Source organism: Miscanthus floridulus, chromosome 15 (genome assembly GCF_019320115.1).
Source record: "Miscanthus floridulus cultivar M001 chromosome 15, ASM1932011v1, whole genome shotgun sequence".
Lineage (NCBI taxonomy): Eukaryota > Viridiplantae > Streptophyta > Magnoliopsida > Poales > Poaceae > Miscanthus > Miscanthus floridulus.
Window position 1 is genome coordinate 5729441 of NC_089594.1, and position 21980 is coordinate 5751420.

The window sequence follows — 21980 nt, forward strand, 5'->3', positions numbered from 1 at the left end:
ATGCATGTTGCCATCATCTCCCACATGTTGTTTGCTACGACTATCATCAGATCAAAAGCCGTAGCAAAGTCTAGGACATCCTCTCCCTCCTGATTCCTACTACCAAAGCCGAAACCTCCATGAGCCACCTCAAAACCTACACTTGTTGAACCTACATGGACATTAAGGTCCCTCCTATGAAGAACTTCTAGCTACTAGGTACCGCTCTAACCAAGCCATCCAAGTCTTCCAAGAATTGCCTCTTAGCACTCTTATCATGGCCTACTTGGGGGCATAAGCACTAATTACGTTTAATACCATATCACTAACAAGTTTGACTAATATGATCCTATCCCATTGCCTTCTAACCTCCACCACCCCATCCTTGAGGCTCTTATCAATCAAAACTCCTACTCTATTTATATTTGAAGTTGTCCCTGTGTACCAGAGCTTGAAGCCAGTATTGTCCACCTCCTTTGCCTTCTGTCCCTTCCATTTAGTCTCTTTGACGCACAAGATATTTACTCGCCTCCTAACCGCTGTATCAACTAACTCTCTTAACTTACTCGTGAGGGACCCTATGTTTCAGCTACCTAGATGAATCCTAGTTGGCTCGACTAGCTTCCTTACCCTTCGCACCCGTCGAGACTGGTGTGAAGACCCTTGCTCGTTTTTCACCACACCGGGGCGCCGATGTGGCGCGCCACTAAGGATGCGATGACCCGATCCTTGCTCATTTGACACTGTGCCCATATCACGACACGGTGTGTCACGGGGGTGACGACCCGGCCCTTGTTTATTTAACACCATACCTGAGTTGTGACATGGCGCGTCGTTAAGAGGGTTATGCCCCAATGGGATTCATTTGGGTTCCATCTCCATAAAAGTAGCTAAGTTTTTACATTGGCTCGCCAAGCCTAACACAACCCTCCTTCTTTACCAGGGCTTGGGACCTGCTATGCTGGAACACCATAGGTGCCTCGCCATAGGCGGAGTTGACCATGTTACCCCTGGCGAAAAAAGTAAAATGCAGAGTTTTATTTGCCTGCTGTACATTTTAAAACATTTTCAATGGCGGAGCCAGGATTTGAAACTAGGGTATTCCTATTCGACACCATAAAAAAACCAAATCCATAGGCTTAAAATATAATTTAGCGTAGTACATTGTCAATGATTAAAGTCCGCAAAATACTCAAATAACAAACTATTCAGCTAGCCAACTCTAAGATTTTGGGCTAAATTGAGTGAAAATAATGCAGAATGGTGTATTGTACATATATACATATGAGTATATATACATATATATACATAAAAGGTGTCCCAAATAGTTGGGTATTCCCAGGAATTCAAGGGAATGCCCTTGAATCCGTCCATGAACTTATTTGCGTAATATTACTCAAAACTTACCTGTACATTTTAAAACTTATTTGCGTAATATTACTCCAAACTTACTTGTACATTTTAAAACTTATTCGCGTAATATCACTCCAAATGTACAACAGACAAATAAAACTCTGCATTTTATTTTTTTGCCAGGGGTAAAATGGTCATTTTACCCTTGAGTTAACACCGTAAGTGCCAAAAACGGACAGAAGACCATAGAAGGAAGAAAATTTCGTTTTGGGGCCATACATGTAAGTTAAAAAAAAAGGAGCCATGTAAGAAAGATGCATTTTTTCTAAGGCAATGGCCTAGAAGAGTGTCGAAGGTTACCACATCATAACATAGTAATGACCATAAGCAACTATATATAGGAGTGCTCACTATCAATACTAGGCCACATGAGAAATATAATGAGCCATAGAAGTAGACACTATATCTTAAACATAATAAGACTGATATGGTTGTATTAGAGCTTATAAGCATATAAGAGTTATATACTAGAGCATGAACATGTTGATTTAAGTAGATTAATTTTATAGATGAACAAATTTATAAAAAAAATAGATTGTATGGAATGAATTGATGAATCGATGGGCTAATGGCAGCACCATATGTCGGCGACGGGTACATAAACATGGGCGGCAACGGTGGCGCCGGGTATAACAGCGGTACAACAGCAGGGGCAACGCGGCTGGTACGGGATGGCGGCATACGACAGCTGAGCTCGTACAGGCCCCCTAAACTATCTGTTCGTTTAGCTTTTAAGCCATATTTTTTTAGCCAACGAACAGTATTTTTCTCTCACAGCAAATCAACCAACAGTACTTTCAGTCATAACTTATCAGTGAAGTGAACAGGGCATATAGCCGGCGACAGCACCATACGGAGGCGACGGATACAGTACTAGGCATGGGTGGCGGCTGGCGGTGGCGGTGGCTGGTATAGGATCATAGGCGGCCGCCGAAGCGGGTACATGCTGGGACGGTGCGGACTTTCTTAATTTCTCTTTCGGGAGGGATGCAATGGAAGAGCCGTTGAATCGATCTATGTTCACGTTCATGGAGCGATTGCATATTTATGGGGTTCCAACGTGATCGACCACCCGTACTGACCGACTGCAAGTAGCAGCTCGAGTCCTACTCATATACATAGGCGGACATTAATACCCAGTAATAATCTTTAAAAAAAATCAGGTGTTCCGATTACAAGAGTGCTAGCTGCTCGGTTTCGCACAGCAGAAAGACGTACCAGATCAGAGAAGGGATCAACAAAGACCTGGGCATGTGTCCTGGGGCGAAACAGCGGCGGCGGTAGATCGAGAGAGAACGCGTGGGGACAGGGCACAGGGGTCTCCCGGTGGACATGGATGTTTATTGTTTCAACAATTATTTTGCAGATTTTGTCTACCTTTTTTAGTTTTTATTATTTCTATAATTTGTATTTATCTTTCCAAGGAATACTGTCAATTGCTAGCGGAACATTGGTTCTAAATTAGTGGAACCATGATAATACATATTGTTGGAACATTGCAAATGAGCAAAGGGAATATTTATTATTTTATTAAGGTATAATTTTTTTTCATGAACGTTCAAACAATTTTCTTTTAAACCTAGAACAAGTTTCTTATGAACCTAATATATTGTTACGTAAGGTCGTAAACTAAGGACATTTTTTTTGCTCAATAAAAAAAATATTTCATTTTCAATAGAAAATATTTTGTAAGAAAATATTATCCAAATGTATTAAGGAGTGATCTTCTTTCTAAGATTTTATTGTAAGAAGCACACTAGTGCAACCATATTTTCACTTGGATACATTATTTAGAAACCATGACTTTTATGTCTCAAATTCTTTGGTACTCCCTCCATTCCAAATTATAAGTCGCTTTGACTTTTTTTTGGAATGGAGGGAGTACATTAGAGAGGTTGGCAGTGGACAAGGTTCATTCACTTAACCAAATTAATACCAAATGATGTAGTCCTACAGCAACCGATCTGTCATGACTTCAATTCGGGTCACTCTTTGAAACTGCAAGCATTCAAAACTTGATGGGTCTGTTAGATGTATAGGAGGTGTATATGTTTTCCCTCTACTTGGAGGGCTTCTTTGCATATGTACATGGTGTATACTTGCCCTCTTGGGCCTAGCAATAGAGCTGATCGGTCATCTTCTAACATGGTATCAGAGAGCTAGGTTTTCTTACCTCGTACCAATCCCACCGATCCGTGCAAGCGGCTGCGAACTCGCGCCGCACGCTCGCGCGCCCCTGCGCGCCGGCCCGCCGACGGGGAGGAGGCGCCGGAGCCTCTGCCTCTGCCGCAGCCGCCCGCTAAGCGCGGGCGCGGAAGGCCCCCGAAGCCGCGCCCCGCGGGCTTCCCCGCAGGCGTGCCCGGAGCTGCCCCCATCGGCGCGCCTGGAGCTGTCGCGTCCCGCGCCGGCCGACGAAGAAGACGACGACTTCGCGGCCCTCCTCGACTCCGAGCTCGAGTTCGCCTCCGGCGCTGACTCCGCCTTCCCTGGTGACCCCTCCTCCGGTCGCCGTCCCCGTCGTCGTCGAGCGGGAGCGACGACTTCGCGGCCCTCCTCGACTCCGAGCACAAGTCACACGACGACTGCGCGCCGGCCCTCCTCTCCTCTCTTTCTTCTAAAAAAAAAAAAAAAAAAAAAAAAAAAAAAAAAAAAAAAAAAAAAAAAAAAAAGGAGAAGAAAAAGAAGAAAGGCTCGTTCTCTCCTCCATGGCGTCCCCCGGACGGGGACGCCCTGGCGCTATTCCGGTCCCTCGGTGCCCCGTCATTTTCAATGGCACAAATTGGGGCGATTTTGTTTTCCATATGGAGGTCCACATGGATGGGCAGCTGCTGTGGGGCTACCTCACGGGTGAGCGGATCTGTCCTCCCCGTCCTCTTCTTCCCACGCCGCCCACATACCCGCCAGATGCCGATGATGATGCCAAGAATGCTTTACTTGAGGCATTTGAGACTGAGATGGAGAGCTACCAGTCTGATCTCGGTGTCTATGAGACTTGGCTGCGCGAGGAAAAATCTGCTAAGGCTATCTTACTTGCGAGCATGGAGGTCGATCTCTCGTTATCCCTTAGAGGTCTTGCCACTTCACACCTTATGTGGGATCACCTCCGTCGCAGTTATGAGATTCGTAACGAAGCGATGTACCTTGCTGTTGTTGAGGAGGCTCAGTCGCTTCGTCAGCTTGACTCCACAGTTGAGGCCTTCCACCGTCAGATGACAGCTGTCTGGCATCGCCTGGACAGTTTGGGCGCTGAGTTCTGCGGTGGTGGTACTTGTCGGTGCTGTGACCGTCATCGGGACCAGAGAGACATTCTTCGCCTTCACGAGTTTCTCTCTCGGCTTCGTCCCGAGTTTGAGACCGTTCGAGCACAGTTGTTGACTCGTCGTCCGCGCCCATCGCTCTCAGAGGCGATGCCTGAGTTACGAGCTGAGGAGACACGTCTTCGAGCTGGGGGTGTGACTTGTGCTCCGCCGCAGCCCTCCGTCCTAGCAGCCACACCTCCCCAGGTCTCTCCGTCTCAGCCCTCTCCTGTGGTGACGGGGGCACCTTCTGGTGTTCAGTGTGGCTACTGCAAGCTCTATGGCCATGAGGAGAAGGATTGTCGCAAGAAGCAGCGCGACCGATCAGGGCGTCGTGGCAGACGCTCTTTTCAGGGCTCTGGTGGTTCCTCTACTTCACAGAGCACTCGTTCCGTGTCTGCAGCGGAGCAGGAGGTTCTTACCCTGTTTCGTCGCCTCACTACTGCAGCTCAGGCCTCCGGTCACGGGACTACAGCTCAGGCTTCTAGTTCCGCTCCTCCTCCGTCAGGTATATCATCCCCATGGTTCCTCGACTCTGGTGCCTCTTTTCATATGACACCTCATGCAACACACTTGTCCTCTCTATCTTCCCCCGATCCACCTATTTCTGTTCGCACCGCAGATGGCACTTCTCTTCCTGTTGCTGGGAGAGGTGTTCTTTCGACCTCTTCGTTTAATGTTCCTACTGTTTCGCATGTTCCCAAGCTCACTATGCAACTCTTGTCTGCGGGTCAAATCACTGATCATGGCTGTCGCATAATCCTTGAGTCTGATTCTTGTTGTGTTCAGGATCTCCGTACGGGCCTTTTGGTGGGAACTGGGCCTAGGTGTCGGGACTCTCAACGCCTCTGGGAGCTTGATTGGTTGCGTCTTCCTTCACCCGTTTTGGCTCCCACATCCTCCAGTTCTCCAGCATCCGTGTCAGCTGCTTCGTCTACCACATCTTTTGCGCAGTGGCATCGGCGTCTTGGCCACCTCTCTGGTTCTAGATTGTCCACTCTTGTTGGTAGTGGTGTGTTAGGTTCTGTTTCTGGTGACACTACTCTTCATTGTATGGGTTGTAAACTTGGGAAACAGTTGCAACTCCCCTACCCTTCTAGTGAGTCTAAGTCCCAGAAACCTTTTGATCTTGTTCACTCTGATGTATGGGGTCCTGCACCTTTTGTTTCAAAAGGAGGTCAATCATATTATGTTATTTTCATTGATGACTATTCGAGATTTACCTGGATTTATTTGATGTCTTCTCGTGGTCAATTTCTTTCTATTTACCAGCAATTTGCCACCATGATCCGTACCCAGTTCAACTCTCTCATTCGAGTTTTTCGTGCGGATTCTGCTGGTGAGTACATCTCCACTGCTCATCGTTCCTACCTTGCTGAGCAGGGTACTCTTGCCCAATTTTCATGTCCTGGTGCTCATGCTCAAAATGGTGTTGCTGAGCGCAAGCATCGCCACACTCTTGAGACTGCTCGTGCTCTCTTGATCTCTTCTATGCTTGCTCCTCATTTTTGGGCTGAGGCGGTTTCTACAGCTGTTTTTCTTATAAATCGCCAACCCTCTACTTCTCTTCGGGGTTGCACTCCCTATGAGCGTCTTTTCGGCACCCCTCCTTCCTATAGCCATCTTCGTTGTTTTGGGTGTGTCTGTTACGTCCTACTTCCACCTCGTGAGCGCACCAAACTCACTGCTCAGTCTGTTGAGTGTGTTTTCCTTGGGTACAGTACGGAACATAAGGGTTATCGCTGTTATGACCCTGTTGCTCGTCGGATGAGGATTTCTCGGGATGTCACTTTCGATGAGTCCCGGCCTTACTATCCTCGTTCCCCTTCCGGTTCTTCTAGTACCGCTGAGTCCCTCTCATTCCTCACTTTACCTGAGTGGTATCTTCCGCTGTCGTCTCCATCCTCTTCACCACCTCAGGCATCTTTTACTCCGCCTCCACCATCACCACCTACTTCTCCATCTTCACCACCTCCTACCTCTCCACCACCAGTCCCTCCTCCACCATCATCGTTGCATCCTTCCCGTGAGATCACTCACTACTACACTCGTCGTCCGCGCCCTGCGCCACCACTTGACTCTTCTCCGTCCGTCCTTGGACCTCATCCTAAGTCTCCTCCTCGCTATTCTCTTCGTGACCGCAGCACCCTTCATCCTCCCGATCGCCTTGGCTTCACTGCTGCCGTCTTGGCTGAGCCCGCGACCTATCGGGAAGCTGCCGTTCATCAGGAGTGGCAACATGCTATGGCTGAGGAGATTGCTGCCCTAGAACGTACTGGCACCTGGGATCTTGTTCCTTTGCCACCTCACGTCACTCCTATCACTTGCAAGTGGGTGTATAAGGTAAAGACCCGCTCGGATGGCTCCCTTGAGCGCTACAAGGCTCGTCTTGTGGCACGCGGCTTCCAACAGGAGCAAGGTCGTGACTATGAGGAGACCTTCGCTCCTGTCGCGCACATGACTACTGTTCGTACTCTTCTTGCAGTTGCTTCTGTTCGTCAGTGGTCGATATCCCAGTTGGATGTCAAGAACGCCTTCCTCAATGGCGAGCTGCGAGAGGAAGTCTATATGCAGCCACCTCCAGGATACTCTGTTCCTGATGGCCTGGTTTGTCGGTTGCGCCGTTCTCTCTACGGCCTCAAGCAAGCTCCTCGGGCCTGGTTTGAGCGTTTCTCCTCTGTTGTCATCGATGCTGGTTTTACACCAAGTGATCATGATCCTGCTCTTTTTGTTCACACTTCCCCTCGTGGTCGCACCCTTCTTCTTCTCTATGTCGATGACATGATCATCACGGGCGATGATTCCCAGTACATTGATTTTGTGAAGCAGCGTCTCAGTGAGACATTCCTTATGTCTGATTTGGGTCCCCTTCGTTACTTCCTTGGTCTTGAGGTCACCTCCACATCTGATGGTATCTTTCTCTCTCAGGAGAAATATACTCAGGACCTCCTTTCCCGTGCTGCTCTCACTGATCACCGCACTGTTGATACTCCTATGGAGATTGGTGTTCACCTACGACCCACTGATGGTGTACCACTTGCTGATCCTACTCGCTATCGTCAGCTTGTTGGGAGTCTTGTCTACCTTGGGATCACTCGTCCTGACATTTCTCACTCTGTGCATATCTTGAGTCAGTTTGTCTCAGCTCCTACCCACCTCCACTATGCTCACCTCCTTCGTGTTCTGCGATACCTTCGTGGAACTATCTCTCGGCGCCTTTTCTTCCCTCGTTCTAGTTCCCTTCAGCTTCAGGCGTATTCTGATGCGACCTGGGCGAGTGATCACTATGATCGCTACTCTCTCTCTGCCTATTGTGTTTTCCTTGGCTCCTCCTTGATTGCCTGGAAAACCAAGAAGCAGACTGCTGTTTCTCGCTCGAGTGCTGAGGCTGAGCTGCGTGCTATGGCGACTGTGACTGCGGAGGTGACGTGGCTACGATGGCTTCTTGAGGATTTTGGTGTGCCTGCCACTGCACCCACTCCTCTCTCTTCTGACAGCACCGGTGCGATCAGTATTGCTCGAGACCCAGTCAAGCATGAGCTCACCAAACACATTGGCGTTGATGCTTCCTACATGAGATCGCAGGTGCATGATCTGGTTGTGACGCTCCACCATGTGCCTTCAGAGGTTCAGCTAGCTGACTTCTTCACCAAGGCACAGACTCGGGCTCATCATAGATTCCTACTCTCCAAACTCAGTGTTGTAGATCCACCATGAGTTTGAGGGGGGGTGTTAGATGTATAGGAGGTGTATATGTTTTCCCTCTACTTGGAGGGCTTCTTTGCATATGTACATGGTGTATACTTGCCCTCTTGGGCCTAGCAATAGAGCTGATCGGTCATCTTCTAACAGGGTCAACAATCTAAATGCTACACCAAGAGAAATTGAGAAAACAGGCCAAACGAACATGGGCTAAAAGATCCACAACTCCTCCAACATGTGATCTACCCAGGAAGCACATGATCGGCGTTACAAAATGATCCAAACAATCAATGAGCTAAGGTGGTGATGAATCCAATGGTCCGGGCAGCCTCAAATAAGACATTCGGCTCCACACCTATTCCATGAGATTAACAATCAGGAGCGTCAATGGGAAAGGAGGTGACACATGCCGAATATCCCAACCAACCAGCCTTAAGTGGCTTCGACGAAACCTAACTTTGGCACCATCCACTCCATCCTTGCTTACAAATACACCCTTTCTATGATCTGATCTATGGAGACTATAAATATAAATACCCCATTCGGTCACCATTCTAGACACCAGGAAGAAAATGCAAGACCAGGCGAAGGCGACTACATGTTTTAAAATTACCCGATGTGGTATCTAGGTTGAATACCTCGGTGACGAGTACCTGTTCCCCGGGTACCCTTACCAACTGGAGATCTTGGTCATAGCCACCCCAAGCCCCATCAGAACAAGACTCAAGCAAATGTGACTGGACTTAGGGGCATCCAAGGTGAGAAATTTTTATATTTCAAATGGCTTGAAAATTGGGGGTTAAATGTTGAGGATCGTGTGAATTCGGGGTTAAATATCGAAATTTCCAGAGGCGTGTGAATTCAGGGTTATCCAAGGTTGATACACGCCCACGACTGGCCTGGCCCCAGCAACTAATCAGGCACATCCCGACTAGCTGGGCACTCGGACGAAACCTCAATAGACGAAGTCAGCTTGTTGACTCTAAGCTCGGGAAGGATACAATAACCTCCGACCCCTGTAGCTGAAGAGTTTGCTTAGGGCGTGATTGATTTTTACATAAAACCAGCATGGCTTACACATGCAATGAATTGAGTGATTGACTATACTTCTTAAGACAAATTGCAAATGAACGTTTTTCTTTATTGTTAGAAGGGGAAAAGAAAAATACAATGCACACAAAGAGTGTTGGAGCTCAGGTTCCTAAGGTTGTAGCGGTGGTGAATGGGTGGACGAGGCTTGAAAGCGCGGCGACGAACCTGTGGCGCCGTGCTCGGTGCCAGAGCTAGGTCTGCGTGAAAAGCAAATGACGAGTAGTAGTAGGCAAGGGCTGGGTGCCCAAGGGAGATAAGAGTATCTCAATCCCAGGCCAATCCATTGAATCGTAATTGTTCAATACTTATACAAGCAAATCCTCAACCGACTCAACTCTAAGTTAATCAAGTAACAAACTCGAGAGATAGGTATCCTAGATTCTAGGACTTGATAACTAACTGGACCGAATCGTGCAGTATAGGCCCATGACGACCGCACACCAACTCAGTCAGGCTCCTAGCCACGGTGCCTGCGCCTGTAGACCGTACCGGTCATAACATCTCTCCCCTCCTTTGGAAACAGCTCGTCCTTGAGCTGAAACGAAGGAAAGTGAGCACAGAACTCATCCACGGGTTCCCAAGTGGCGTCATCTTCAGGTAAGTTCTCCCACTGAACTAGCACATGCCACACACCGCGCCGCAACTGAGAACGAAGCACGCGTGCAGGCCGATGAAGCACTCGGCCATGACGAAGAGGAGGAAGCGCCGGGGTAGTGGAGGGCGGAGTGCCCCGAAATGGCTTGAGAACCGCAACATGGAACACATCATGAATCTGAGCTCCCTCCGGAAGACGCAGGCGATAGGCCACTTCGCCAATGCGCTCAATGACCTAAAACGGACCAGCAAATCGTGGACTTAGCCTGCCACGGAAGCCCGGCACCAGGGATTGCGCCGGCCAATGAAGAAGGCGCAGGAGAACCCAATCGTCAACGTCAAACTGAAGAGGTCGGTGGTGAGCATCATAATGTCGTTTGGCATATTCCTGAGCTTGCAGCAGCCGATCACGAACATCGGCGAGAAACGCGTCACGATCACAGAGAAGCTTGTCCACCTTGTCTGTCTGTGCCATGCCGGCAGTGTAAGGCAATAGAGGCGGTGGAGGCCGGCCATACACCACCTCAAACGGCGTCATTCGAAGGGAGCAGTGGAATGAAGTGTTGTAACAATATTCTACCCCAAGGAAGCCACTAAAGCCAAGAACGAGGACGATCGCCAGTGAGACACCTCAAATACATAGCAATTGTGCGATTGACCACCTTGGACTATCCATCGGTTTGCGGATGAAAAGCGGTGCTCATCTTGAGCTTGACCCCAGCGAGCTTGAAGAGATCGCGCCAAACATGCCCCGTAAACACTGGATCGTGATCACTAACAATGGACGCCGGGAAACCATGAAGTCTGACGACGCCCTCAAAGAACACCCTGGCGATAGAAGCTACGGTGTATGGGTGACTCAGCGGAAGAAAATGCGCCTGCTTGGAGAATCTGTCAACCACCATTAAAATCACACTCTTCCCATGCACACGCGGAAGCCCCTCCACGAAATCCATGGAGATATCAGACCAAACTTGCGAGGGAACCTCTAAAGGCTGAAGGAGACCAGCTGGGTGCAGATGTTCTATTTTGTTATGTAGACACGTGAAACAAGAACTCACAAAGTCCCGGACAAGGCGACGATCATGAACTCCTGGCGAAGCCGCTGCAACGTCTTCTGTGTGCCTTCATGGCCAGCACCATGCGCCAACTGGAGAACGGCGGGGAGGACCGAGGACATTGCTGGGACAAAAACACGAGCACCGCGCATGATGAGACCGTCAGCGAGATGCTAGGGCTTGCCACGGTTCGCCACAATCGAGTCGCGCAGCGCACGCAGGTCGTCATCTAGCTACAGTTCGTCGTGGCGTAGGTCATCGAATAACTGAAAGGAAGGCTTCGTGATGGCATGAAGCAGCAGATCGTCCACCTCCCTCTGAGACAACGCATCGACAACGACATTGAGAGTGCCCGGCCGATATTCAATCGTGAAATCATACCCAAAGATCTTACTGACCCACTGATGTTGGGGAACTGTAGAGAGCCATTGATCCAACAAGAACTTCAATGCATAATGATCTGTGCACACAATAAATTGTCTGCCCCACAAATACGGACGCTAGTGCCGAACTGCTTGGACAAGGTCGATGAGTTCCCTCTCATATGCGGCTAACTTGTGGTGCCGAGCTACGAAGGGTCTACTGAAAAATGCCAGAGCACCGGCGCCTTAATGGAGTACCACGCCGAATCCAGAGCCGGATGCATCACAATCGACCATGAATGATTTGTCACAATCAGGAAGTTGGAGAACCGGTGCACTGGACAGGGCCTTCTTGAGGGCGTTGAACGCGTCCGTGGCTGTGGGCGACCACAGGAAAGCCTCCTTCTTGAGAAGCGCCGTCAACAGGGCAGCCACCGAGCTGTAGTTTTTAATGAACCGACGATAGTACCTGGCGAGGCCGAGGAACCCCTGGAGCGTACGCATGTTGCCGGGTTGAGGCCAAGTGGCGATGGCCGCAACCTTCTCCTGATCCATTGCAACACCAGCCGCGGAGATGGCATGTCCCAAGTAATGTACCGACATCGTTGCGAAGTCGTATTTAGAGCGTTTCAACCGCAGGTGATGGTCACGCAGTGCAGTCAAGACTGCGTTGATGTGCTGCAGATGCGTCGACCAAGAGGGACTATAGATCAAGATGTCATAAAAAACACAAGGACAAACTTACGCAGGAACGGCCGGAGCATTGTGTTCATGAGACTTTGGAATGTCGCCGGTGCATTGGACAGCCCGAAGGGCATGACCAAGAACTCGAAGTGACCCTCATGAGTCCGAAAAGCAGTCTTCTCAATGTCATCAACATGCATACGAACTTGATGGTACCCTAAACGCAAGTCCAGTTTGGAGAAAAACCGAGCCTCGTGAAGCTCATCCAGCAATTCTTCGACCACCGGAATTGGAAATTTGTCTTTAATGGTGAGCTTGTTCAAGGCACGGTAATCCACACAGAACCTCCAGGAGCCATCATGTTTCTTAACAAGTAAAATAGGAGCAGAGAACGCTGAGGTACTCGGACGGATCACCCCCATTTGCAGCATAGCGGCGCACTAGGATTCCAGTTCATCTTTCTAGAGTTGTGGGTAGCGGTAAGGGCGCACGGCCACTGGCGCCGCATTTGGCACGAGATGAATGCGGTGATCACAGGTGCGAGCGGGCGGCAAGCCATCGGGCGTGGCGAACACATCTTCAAATGAGTTGAGGAGATTGTCGAGCAAGGCTATTCCGGTGTTGCGGCCTGCGCCGTGGAGAGCATGGAGGCGGCGATTGGACTGCACGTCATAGCAGGTTGAGTCGATACCGCGCCAGAACACGCGCCGACCTGCCTTGGTGAACGCCATGCACAAGTCATCAAAATCCCACAATATCGGTCTGAGGGTGCGCAAGAAGTTGACACTAAGAACCATGTCCCACCGGTCTAATGGAATAGTATAACAGTCGATTGAGAAGACTTCTTCGGCAATGCGTATGCCAACGTCGCGTGCGAGCCCCTAGCAAGTGACGCGGTCACCATTTGCGACCGTGACACCGGCACCTGGGCATAGTTCAAAGTGGTTGCCAACGCAACGTGCGACGTCCCCGTTGATGAATGTGTGAGTAGAACCTGAATCCAGCAACGCCACACACTGCACGTTGCCAACTTGGACGTAAACCTGCATAGTATCTTCAATCCTGATGCCTGCAATGGCCGATAATGATATGGTGGGTTTGTCTTGGCCAGCATCTGACGTCTGTTCATCCTCATCGGACTCCGGCTCCTCAACAATATAATCTGCCACTTCGAGGTAAATCAGACGCGGACACTTGTGCCCCTGCACGTATGGTTCATCACAGTTGTAACACAAGCCCAATTTGCGGCGATCTGCCATCTCTGCCGGCGTGAGGCGCTTGAAAGGCCAGCTTAGGAAGGACGCCGAGGCTGCTGATGATGGCGTAGCGCCCGCTATCGACGGTAAGGCGGTCTGTCCGGCCGAAGCGCGCCGAGGAGGACGACTCGGTGGTGCTAGGAGCACGAGGGGGCGCTGATGCATGGCGACGCTCATATGCCTGAGCCAAGCGCATGGCGTGGTGCAAGTCCTGGGGGTCATGTAGCTCAACGTTAACCCGGATATACTCAGGGAGGCCCCTGGTGAACAGTTGTGCTTGTTGTAGCGGCGCCAGATGTCCCGCATGTGCTAAGCGCGCCTGGAAGGCTTCCATGTAAGCATCGACGGAGGCACCGAACGGTAGGCGAGCGAGCTCAGCAAGATGGTTGGTGGACAGCGCCGGCCCGAAATGCTGGTGGCAGAGCAGACGGAAGTTGACCCATGACGGTCGACCGGAGTCGCGTTCCAACACATAATACCATTGCTGTGCAGATCCCGTCATGTGGAAGGACACGAGCCAAACCTTGTCCGCCTCACGAGTAAGCTGGCCGCGGAAGAAGGACTCGCAACGGTTGAGCCATCCGAGCGGGTCTTCTTTGTCGTCGTAAGTGGGGAAGGACAACTTATGGAACTTGGGAACGCCCTAGCTGTCCCCATGGTCCTTAGGGTGATGGCGCGGTTCATGCACCATCGTAGCAGAAGAGTAGATCGGCCCGTTTAGAATGGAGGACAATGACGGTACCAGTGATGGTGATGACGGAAATGGGATCGACTGGATCGAAAGCCCTGTCGGAGGTGGCTGCGAGGTGACGCCAGCGGCCGTGGGCACCGGAAGCGGCGCCATGGACCTCGGCAGTGACGGCGAGGGCAGGATCTCTAAGACGACCGGCTCGGACGCCGGAAGGCCCTCATACCCCGACATGCCATATTGTAGGAGCGGCGTGGTGGAGTATGGCAGGCGTGGTGGCATCGAAGGACCAGGACGGCTCTCGACAGCCGCCAGGCGCAGGGACATCTCCGCCATCTACCACTGCATGCCTTGGAACATCTCTCCCATCTGCCGCTGCATGCTTGCCAAGGCGGCCAGGGAGTCTTCAAGGGTCGGTGGTGCGGGAGGCGGTGGACGGGCGCCCGACGCGGTGAGAGGAACGGACGACGATGGCATGGTGGTACCGGTGGTGGGTACAGCGGCAGCTGCAGCAGGAGCACCAGAGGAGGCCATGGTCTCTGATACCAGATTGTTAGAGCTCAGGTTCCTAAGGTTGTAGCGGTGGTGAACGGGTGGACGAGGCTTGAAAGCGTGGCGACGAACCTGCGGCGCCGTGCTCGGCGCCGAAGCTAGGTCTGCGTGAAAAGCAAATGACGAGTAGCAGTAGGCAAGGGCTGAGTGCCCAAGGGAGATAAGAGTATCTCAATCCTAGGCCAATCCATTCAATCGTAATTGTTCAATACTTATACAAGCAAATCTTCAACCGACAAAACTCTAACTTAATAAGTAACAAACTCAAGAGATAGGTATCCTAGATTCTAGGACTTGATAACTGGACCGAATCGTGCAGTCCAGGCCCATGACAACCGCACACCAACTCATTCAGGCTTCTAGCCACGGTGCCTGCGCCTGTAGACCGTACCGGTCATAACAAAGAGCGATTAGATTAGGTACAGAGATGCCAGAGTTGTCGGCATTTCATCAGGTTCTTCTTTTCTCCAATCGACGAGCCCTATAACCAGTACATAAACACTTGTACGTTTTTCGTTCTGCAATCGAAGTTCTATTAGTCAGTACATTAATTAACCACTAAATTATATGCCAGCATCAGGCATCACCCGTTTCATCTCCCAGAAATTCAAGGCCTCACTGACCTGCCCAGCAACAAGGGCATGAAAATGCTCCAAATGTAACCACATCCGGATTATGCCCTTGCAATCATTGTTTATCGATGGAGAAGCGATGAATCAAAAGGAGTATGTGGATAAACTAATTTGGTAATAATTCCCGCCTAAACATATTATCCAGACTCACGTGAGTAACAGTTACTGATACAACAAGGATGGCAAGCTTCCTATAAAACCCCTGCGCTACCATACTGTCATTACATCATCTGCGCTACTTACAACATTCTTATCAAACTACAACTTACATAACATAACCCATGTACAAAGCAGCATGACACCTTCCCAAAACAGCAAAACTACTAAGTTTCCCTTGAATTATCCCCACCAGAAAGCAACCAGCGAAGATACTCCTCTCCATCATCCAACGATGAAGCCTGGCCCGGGATGGTCACCCTCTTTCGTGTCAATGTTTCCACAGTCAATGCTTTACGCTTTCGTCCACCTCTTGGCCGGGCACGCAACTGCTCATCCATCTCCTCAAAGTCTCCCTGCAAGAAGCAGCTTGTTATCCACAAGTTCACATGGTTTAGTCACAAAACAGATGTGAATGCTTGAATCGAAGATACATACAAGTCAGGAGCTGATAGTTTGGTCTGATAGGCCAAAAACACAAAGGACGTACCCAGTGCAGAGAGCTCCCGCTCTGGGGGAAGGGTGTCACTGGCAAGCCTTACCCTCGCTTGTGCAATGCGAGGAGACTGCGACTCAAACCCAGGACCTTCCGGTCACAGGCGGTAGGACTCTACCGCTTGCACCAGGCCTGCCCTTCAGGCCAAAAACACAAACTTGGAATTAATATAGGTCAGGTAGCAGAACTCACTTCAATGTATACATGAGCACCGGATTTCTCATGGTTATCCCTGACATGCTTGTAGGTGAACGCCTTGCCACACCCGGCGATTTGGCACTTGAAAGGTTTCAGTTGGTCATGGCATGCCTTAATATGCTTGGTCAGATTTGATTTCTGCAATAGAAAGCAGGAATATGGTTGGTTAAAGAACTCGTCGGAAAATAACACTAGGCGCATTCAAAAATCTATCAATCTTGCTTACATTGGAAAAGGAGTGTTCACAACCCTCAAAAGTGCATTTCATCCTTTCACCAGAGGGCACCTTGTCATGGGATTGCAAATGCCGCTTGATGTTCTTCTTCAGGTGCTTTTCTCCACATATCTCACACTGAATATACTGATGGCAAGATTGGTTATGAGCTCTTAGATATTCAACATTTGTAAACATCTTCATGCAGCCGGGTTCACCGCACAATACCTCCACATAGTCCAATTTAACTGCAAGGAAAAACAACCCTCAAATTTTGATATCCCATACGCTGGATAAGGGAAAACATGTTACATGAACATTATGCAAATAACAATGAATAAGCTGCATTTACTATTTTCCTAATTATCTGGTAACGCTGACCTACCATGGGATTCCTCATGTTTCTTCAGCTTTGATGAATACCTAAACACCTTGTTACAGCCCTCCTCCTTACAAATAAACTGCTGGTTGCTCTTATTAGCATTTTCATCCTCATGGATTTCCTTAACATGCCGTTGCATATTTGCCTTCATACTGAACCTCCTATCACAACCATCCACGGTGCAACTAAACAATTTGCCCTCATGCTTAAGCATGTGTCGGTTCAAGTGATCTTTCCTTTTATAGCTGATGGGGCAGTCTTCAAGTGGGCAAATAAAGAGTCTCTGTACAGTCGAACAATAATGTGTTAAGACCAAAATATTTATAATGCTCTTTGTTTAACATTGTGCTAGATGCTTCAAACAATGAACCAATCAATTATCAGAACTCAGAATTATAAACACTGTACTGGATCATGATCAGAAGGACCTACAAAGGTAAAACTATTTTAATGTAATAATTAATCAAATGTGCCATCTTATTAAAAGTGAATTTTAGGAGAAATATTATGATACATAATAGAAGATAAGCTCATTAAATAAAAAGGTAAAAAAACTAAATGTCAAAGCTTTACAACAAACTATAACAAGTTCAGCACTTCCATTCAGTACAATCTGTTCTTGCACAATGACAGGATACAGGACTATTGTCACCATAGCGAGCTGTGAACCAATGAAGAATGGCCAGAGCTTTCTGAGACAACATTTTGATATTGGATCCTAAAGCATCTTCTGAAAGCTCCCATAAGGAAGCCCATGATGACATGGCAGAATGGATGGAGGATATTTCCACCCTTATCTCCAAAAGATCCATAACCCATATATAATCCTTACAGCATTATAACAAGTTCAGCACTTCGTTTCATTATACTTTTTTCCTTGCAAAATGACACGGTTTAGGACTATTGTCACCATAGCGAGCTGAGAACCAATGAAGAATGGGCCTGGCTTTCTGAGATGACATTTTGATATTGGATCCTCAAGCATTATATCAAAGCTCCCATAAGGAAGCCCATGGAGACATGGCAGAATGGAGGATACTTTCAGCCTTATCTCCAGGATCCTCACAGCACTAAAGAAAACTAGAGGTCAAGGAACTTATAAAGTAAAGCCCAAGCTTTCTGAAATATTTTGATGTTTGATCACCAGATTGACACAACTAAAGGCCCCAAAGCTAGAAGCCCAAAGAAATAAATAGAGAACAGAAAACTCCAAAATTCACTGAATTGACCCATACGAGAAGGCACAATACAAATTAGCACTGAAAACAATCATGTATGTCATGAAACGCAGTATTTAGACTATGAGCATCATGATAAAAGAGGGAACTTTGTACAAGGACAAACCTACTCAGTGAGCGTGACTGAGGCAATCTTGTTGAAGCTTCACAGGAGGTCATCCCAACCTGTTACTAGTTCAGACAAGAGTAAAAAATGCCTCGTCGCATTTTGGAGTTCTTTAAATGGGATCCAATGCTTCACGCTGTTAACTATATGCCTGCAAAACAACTGTATTTAGCATATCATATAGGGGGAAAACTCAATATTACAGCCAGCCTCATAAGTCATGCGTGCAAATCATATGTTAAAATCATGCTGTATACTATAAAACTGAAATGTAGCACATATATGTGGCCAGTGCCAATAAAATAAAAAGAGCCAGCTCATGCTAAATTCGAGATGATGAATACCAACCTCATGTGAGTGACTTTGCATGTGCTGCTTCAGATGAGCTGGTTTCTGGAAACAAGAGCCACACTCTTGGCACCTATGTTCCTCCTCGTGAACAATCTTTTCCCCATTTGAGTTGTATATTTCTGATTTATTCAGTTCATCCTGCAGATAAATTTTGGGAAAACATTAGAGATGCTATGTATTGCTCCAAAACAACAATAATACAAAGGCAAACAACAAAAGGTAAATGATGCGTCATGATATAGATGGCTCATAGCTATCTAATCAAACAAGATATATATTGACTAATGCATCTATATATCACAGAATACTTATACCTTATGATGTGCAACCATGTGAGCTTGAATTAGGCATTTCTTTGACCTGACAACAGTGCAAAATTCACATTGGTAACGCCTTATATCCTTACAACCCTTCTGTCCAACACTTGCATCTCCGCCAACATCAACTTCAGAACACATCTGACAATGAGCAAATCAAATCACAGTTATTTTTTTTTGACACGGATAATCATGTATCATACTGTAGGGACGGACCATTTCAAAATTTAGAAATTAGAATACAATGCAATAAAATAGATAAAAAAAAAGTATGATAAAAAATCTTGCTATTTAGAAGAAATTTCTCTGTAATCCAGCACTTGAATTTTAAAACCTTTAGTAAGTTTGTAAAACTTTCAGACTGGTGAAAGTAAAACCAACCTCAACATATATCTAATAATTTCTTGCCACAAACTTACAGCAGTGAATTTCTACACTATAACCTTGATCTAGAGACACTGGGAGATAAAGAAGACCAATAAGACATAAATTACAATGTGATCATCAAATTTGATTTAGGAACTAAAAGGCTATTTTGTGGGAGGACTCATGTGAATCAATCATGCAACAAATGGGCAGTATATGATTCTATGATTTCTTCATCAACAAATATGGATGAACCATGTTGTTCCCATGAGGATGATCTGAGATGTGTCTTGAGCTGCCTAGTTATGTATTCCAAGGTTTCATAAATTTCCCTTCGAGCATCATGTGTCTTGTCCTCTACCAAGAATGCATGGACAACACCATCAATTTCTATCCAACTACACCCTGGTTTTTTGAAGATCTTAAGACTCAACATTTGCTGCCTCATCTCTCGAGCTTCTCTCCATTTATTTGATGATGCATACAGGTTCCAAAGAAGCACATAAACCCCATCATCCCCAGGTTCTCTCTTTATAATTTCCTTTCCAGCAATCTCAGCTAGTCTATCATTGCCACGAACTAGACATGCACTAAGAAGTGACCTCCATATAACAATATCAGGCTCCACATTCATATCAGCTATTAGAGCTTCTGCTTCCTCTAGTAGTCCTCCCCGTCCTAACAGATCAATCATGCAACCATAGTGCTCAAGTAGGGGATCAATTTTGTATACTTGACGCATTATGTCAAACAACTCTCTACCTTCTTCTATCAAGCCAGCATGGCTGCATGCTGACAAAACAGAAACAAAGGTTACACTGTTTGGAACTACACCAGCTCTAAGCATGTCCTGAAAGAGCTCAAGAGCTTTCTTCCCATCTCCCTGGACAGTACAACATGAGATCATAGTTGTCCATGTAAAAGAATCCTTTGATTGAATTTCTTGGAACACAGAAAATGCCATCTCAATGCGCCCACTCTTTGCATACATATCCATCAGAGCATTGCTAACAATTATATTCGAGCTGGCGTTACATTTGCTTCCATATCCATGAATGACACGCCCTAGATCCAGAGCACCAATGTCAGCACAAGCTGAGAGTACACCTACAATTGTGACATGAGTAGGGCAATGGCCCTCCAGTACCATCCTACCAAAAAGCTCTAGAGCCCGTACAGGCTGCCTGCCTTGTACATGACCAGTGATCAGTGCTGTCCAAGCAACTACGCTCCTCACAGGAACCTGATCAAAGAACGACAACGCCGAATCCACACCAGCACACTTGATATAACCATGCAGCATGCTACCCCAGGTAACCTCATCTTTCAGATACATTCTATCAAACACCTTCACCGCAGACTCAAACTTCCCACACTGGCTATACATATCGATCAATGCATTGCCAACGACCACCTCACGATCCAATCCAAGCCGGAAAATAAGGCCATGCACTGCCCCACCGACCACTTGATCACCAGCACCACTAGAGGCTGACAGGGCACCAACAACCGCAAAGCCATCAAGGCGGTGGCCAGCGGCAACAACATGAGCGAACAAGGATATAGCTTCGCATTGGTGGTCTAACTTGAGATGGAGGGACATGAGGCTAGTAAAGGAGATAAGGTCAGGGTGGGGGATCTCATCGAACAGCTTGCGGGCATCAGCTATGCGGCCGAAATCAGCGTAGCAGCGAAAGATTTTGCAGGAAACAGACTGATGGTTGGGGTGGAGACCATGGGCAACGGCCAGTGCGTGGATTCTCTGGAGCTCTCTTAGCTTTTTGCACTGGGCAAGGAGGTGGTGGCAAACGCTTCTATTCATGTATCTTCCCCCTCGAGGCAACGAAATCTGTGGAGGTTTGCGTCCCTTGATGCCTCGAATGTTGACACCTGGAATTATAGCTGAAATTACTGGGAAAACAGCAACAGCTACAACTACAAAACGATCTAGTGGACTAGTAATAAAGACTATTCGCAGCTTGTTCATCGTTGTTTTGCTTCCCACAATAAATTCCAATTGCAGGTATTGAACGACTCAAATTAAACTAGCATTGCCAGAGGCGGCCCAAGAACAGGGCACCCGTTCATGGTAAAACGCATGTACACTACAAATAGCCGAGTAACTCAGGTTCATGGTTTGGGCGGCCGGTTTCGCACATCAGGGACGGAAAAGAAGGGGTGGGCATACCTTGAGGGTGCTCGTCGCCGGCGAAGGGCCTGACGAAGATGTACGGGCGCCCGAGATAGAGCTCGCCGTCGCAGCTCGGGCACAGCCGCGCAAAGGCTCGCCGGTGCCGTCGCCGCCCGCTAGGGATGGGGCTCGGAGGCGTGCGGCGTGCGTCCCAGCGGGCGTGCGGCGTGCGTCCCAGCGGGCGTGCGGCGAGCGCCGAGCGGGGACGCGCCGATGCAGCTGGGGGGAAGGGGAAGAGCGATGGCCGTGCAGTGTGCGCCGCCGCACTCGTAGTGTCTGAGGGCGTGCGGCTGCTGGAGTGCTGATGCTGAGGGGTTCAAGCTGAGTGGCTTGGCTTTTAAATACCTAGGGTTCCACAATGCACTGGGCCGCTGCTTCCCGCTGCTTGGTGGGCTGAAACTGATGTTGGGGCCATTAATTTCGGGGGCCCGTGGTGCGTACCAGCAACCTATACTTTCCTACACCTTCCCAGCTTTGTTCGTGCTCGCAGCAGCCACAAACTAACCTATTCAACATGGCATATGCATGATGCTGCTTAGACAGCTTAGAGCATCTTCATCATCAGATTGAGAAAACTCAATCTCCTTTCTCTATAACTAGTGATAAAAAGGAAAAGGATTTGCTAGAAAAAACTAGCTCCAGCGGATCCCCTTTTCG

The 21980-nt window shown here is 48.2% G+C and overlaps 2 protein-coding genes and 1 pseudogene across 2 annotated transcripts; 1 reads left to right on the top strand and 2 right to left on the bottom strand.

Annotated features, from left to right (window-relative positions):
- The first annotated feature begins 4097 nt into the window (after positions 1–4097).
- LOC136506413 (uncharacterized) lies at positions 4098–5576 on the top strand (annotated as a pseudogene).
- A 6166-nt stretch (positions 5577–11742) lies between these two features.
- LOC136506896 (uncharacterized mitochondrial protein AtMg00860-like) lies at positions 11743–12099 on the bottom strand. Its single transcript, XM_066501783.1, has one exon. The coding sequence runs from the start codon at positions 12097–12099 to the stop codon at positions 11743–11745; it is 357 nt and encodes a 118-aa protein (XP_066357880.1).
- A 3307-nt stretch (positions 12100–15406) lies between these two features.
- LOC136509025 (pentatricopeptide repeat-containing protein At1g09190-like) lies at positions 15407–21621 on the bottom strand. Its single transcript, XM_066503822.1, has 8 exons — positions 21321–21621; positions 19641–21022; positions 18764–18907; positions 18447–18587; positions 16758–17037; positions 16385–16620; positions 16153–16296; positions 15407–15820 (listed from the first exon to the last, which is right to left on the bottom strand). The coding sequence occupies exons 2-8, from the start codon at positions 20952–20954 to the stop codon at positions 15632–15634; spliced, it is 2448 nt and encodes an 815-aa protein (XP_066359919.1). The 5' UTR covers positions 20955–21022; positions 21321–21621; the 3' UTR covers positions 15407–15631.
- Between the last annotated feature and the right edge of the window lie 359 nt (positions 21622–21980).

Bases quoted from the DNA above. Each gene is read 5' to 3' on its own strand.
- LOC136506896 (XM_066501783.1), bottom strand. From the start codon at position 12,099: ATGTCGGTACATTACTTGGGACATGCCATCTCCGCGGCTGGTGTTGCA.
- LOC136509025 (XM_066503822.1), bottom strand. From the start codon at position 20,954: ATGAATAGAAGCGTTTGCCACCACCTCCTTGCCCAGTGCAAAAAGCTA. The intron at 18,588-18,763 runs GTATAAGTATTC...ATTTATCTGCAG, and splicing joins ACATGGTTGCACATCATAAG to GATGAACTGAATAAATCAGA. The intron at 16,621-16,757 runs GTAGGTCAGCGT...TTTTCCTTGCAG, and splicing joins GAAACATGAGGAATCCCATG to TTAAATTGGACTATGTGGAG.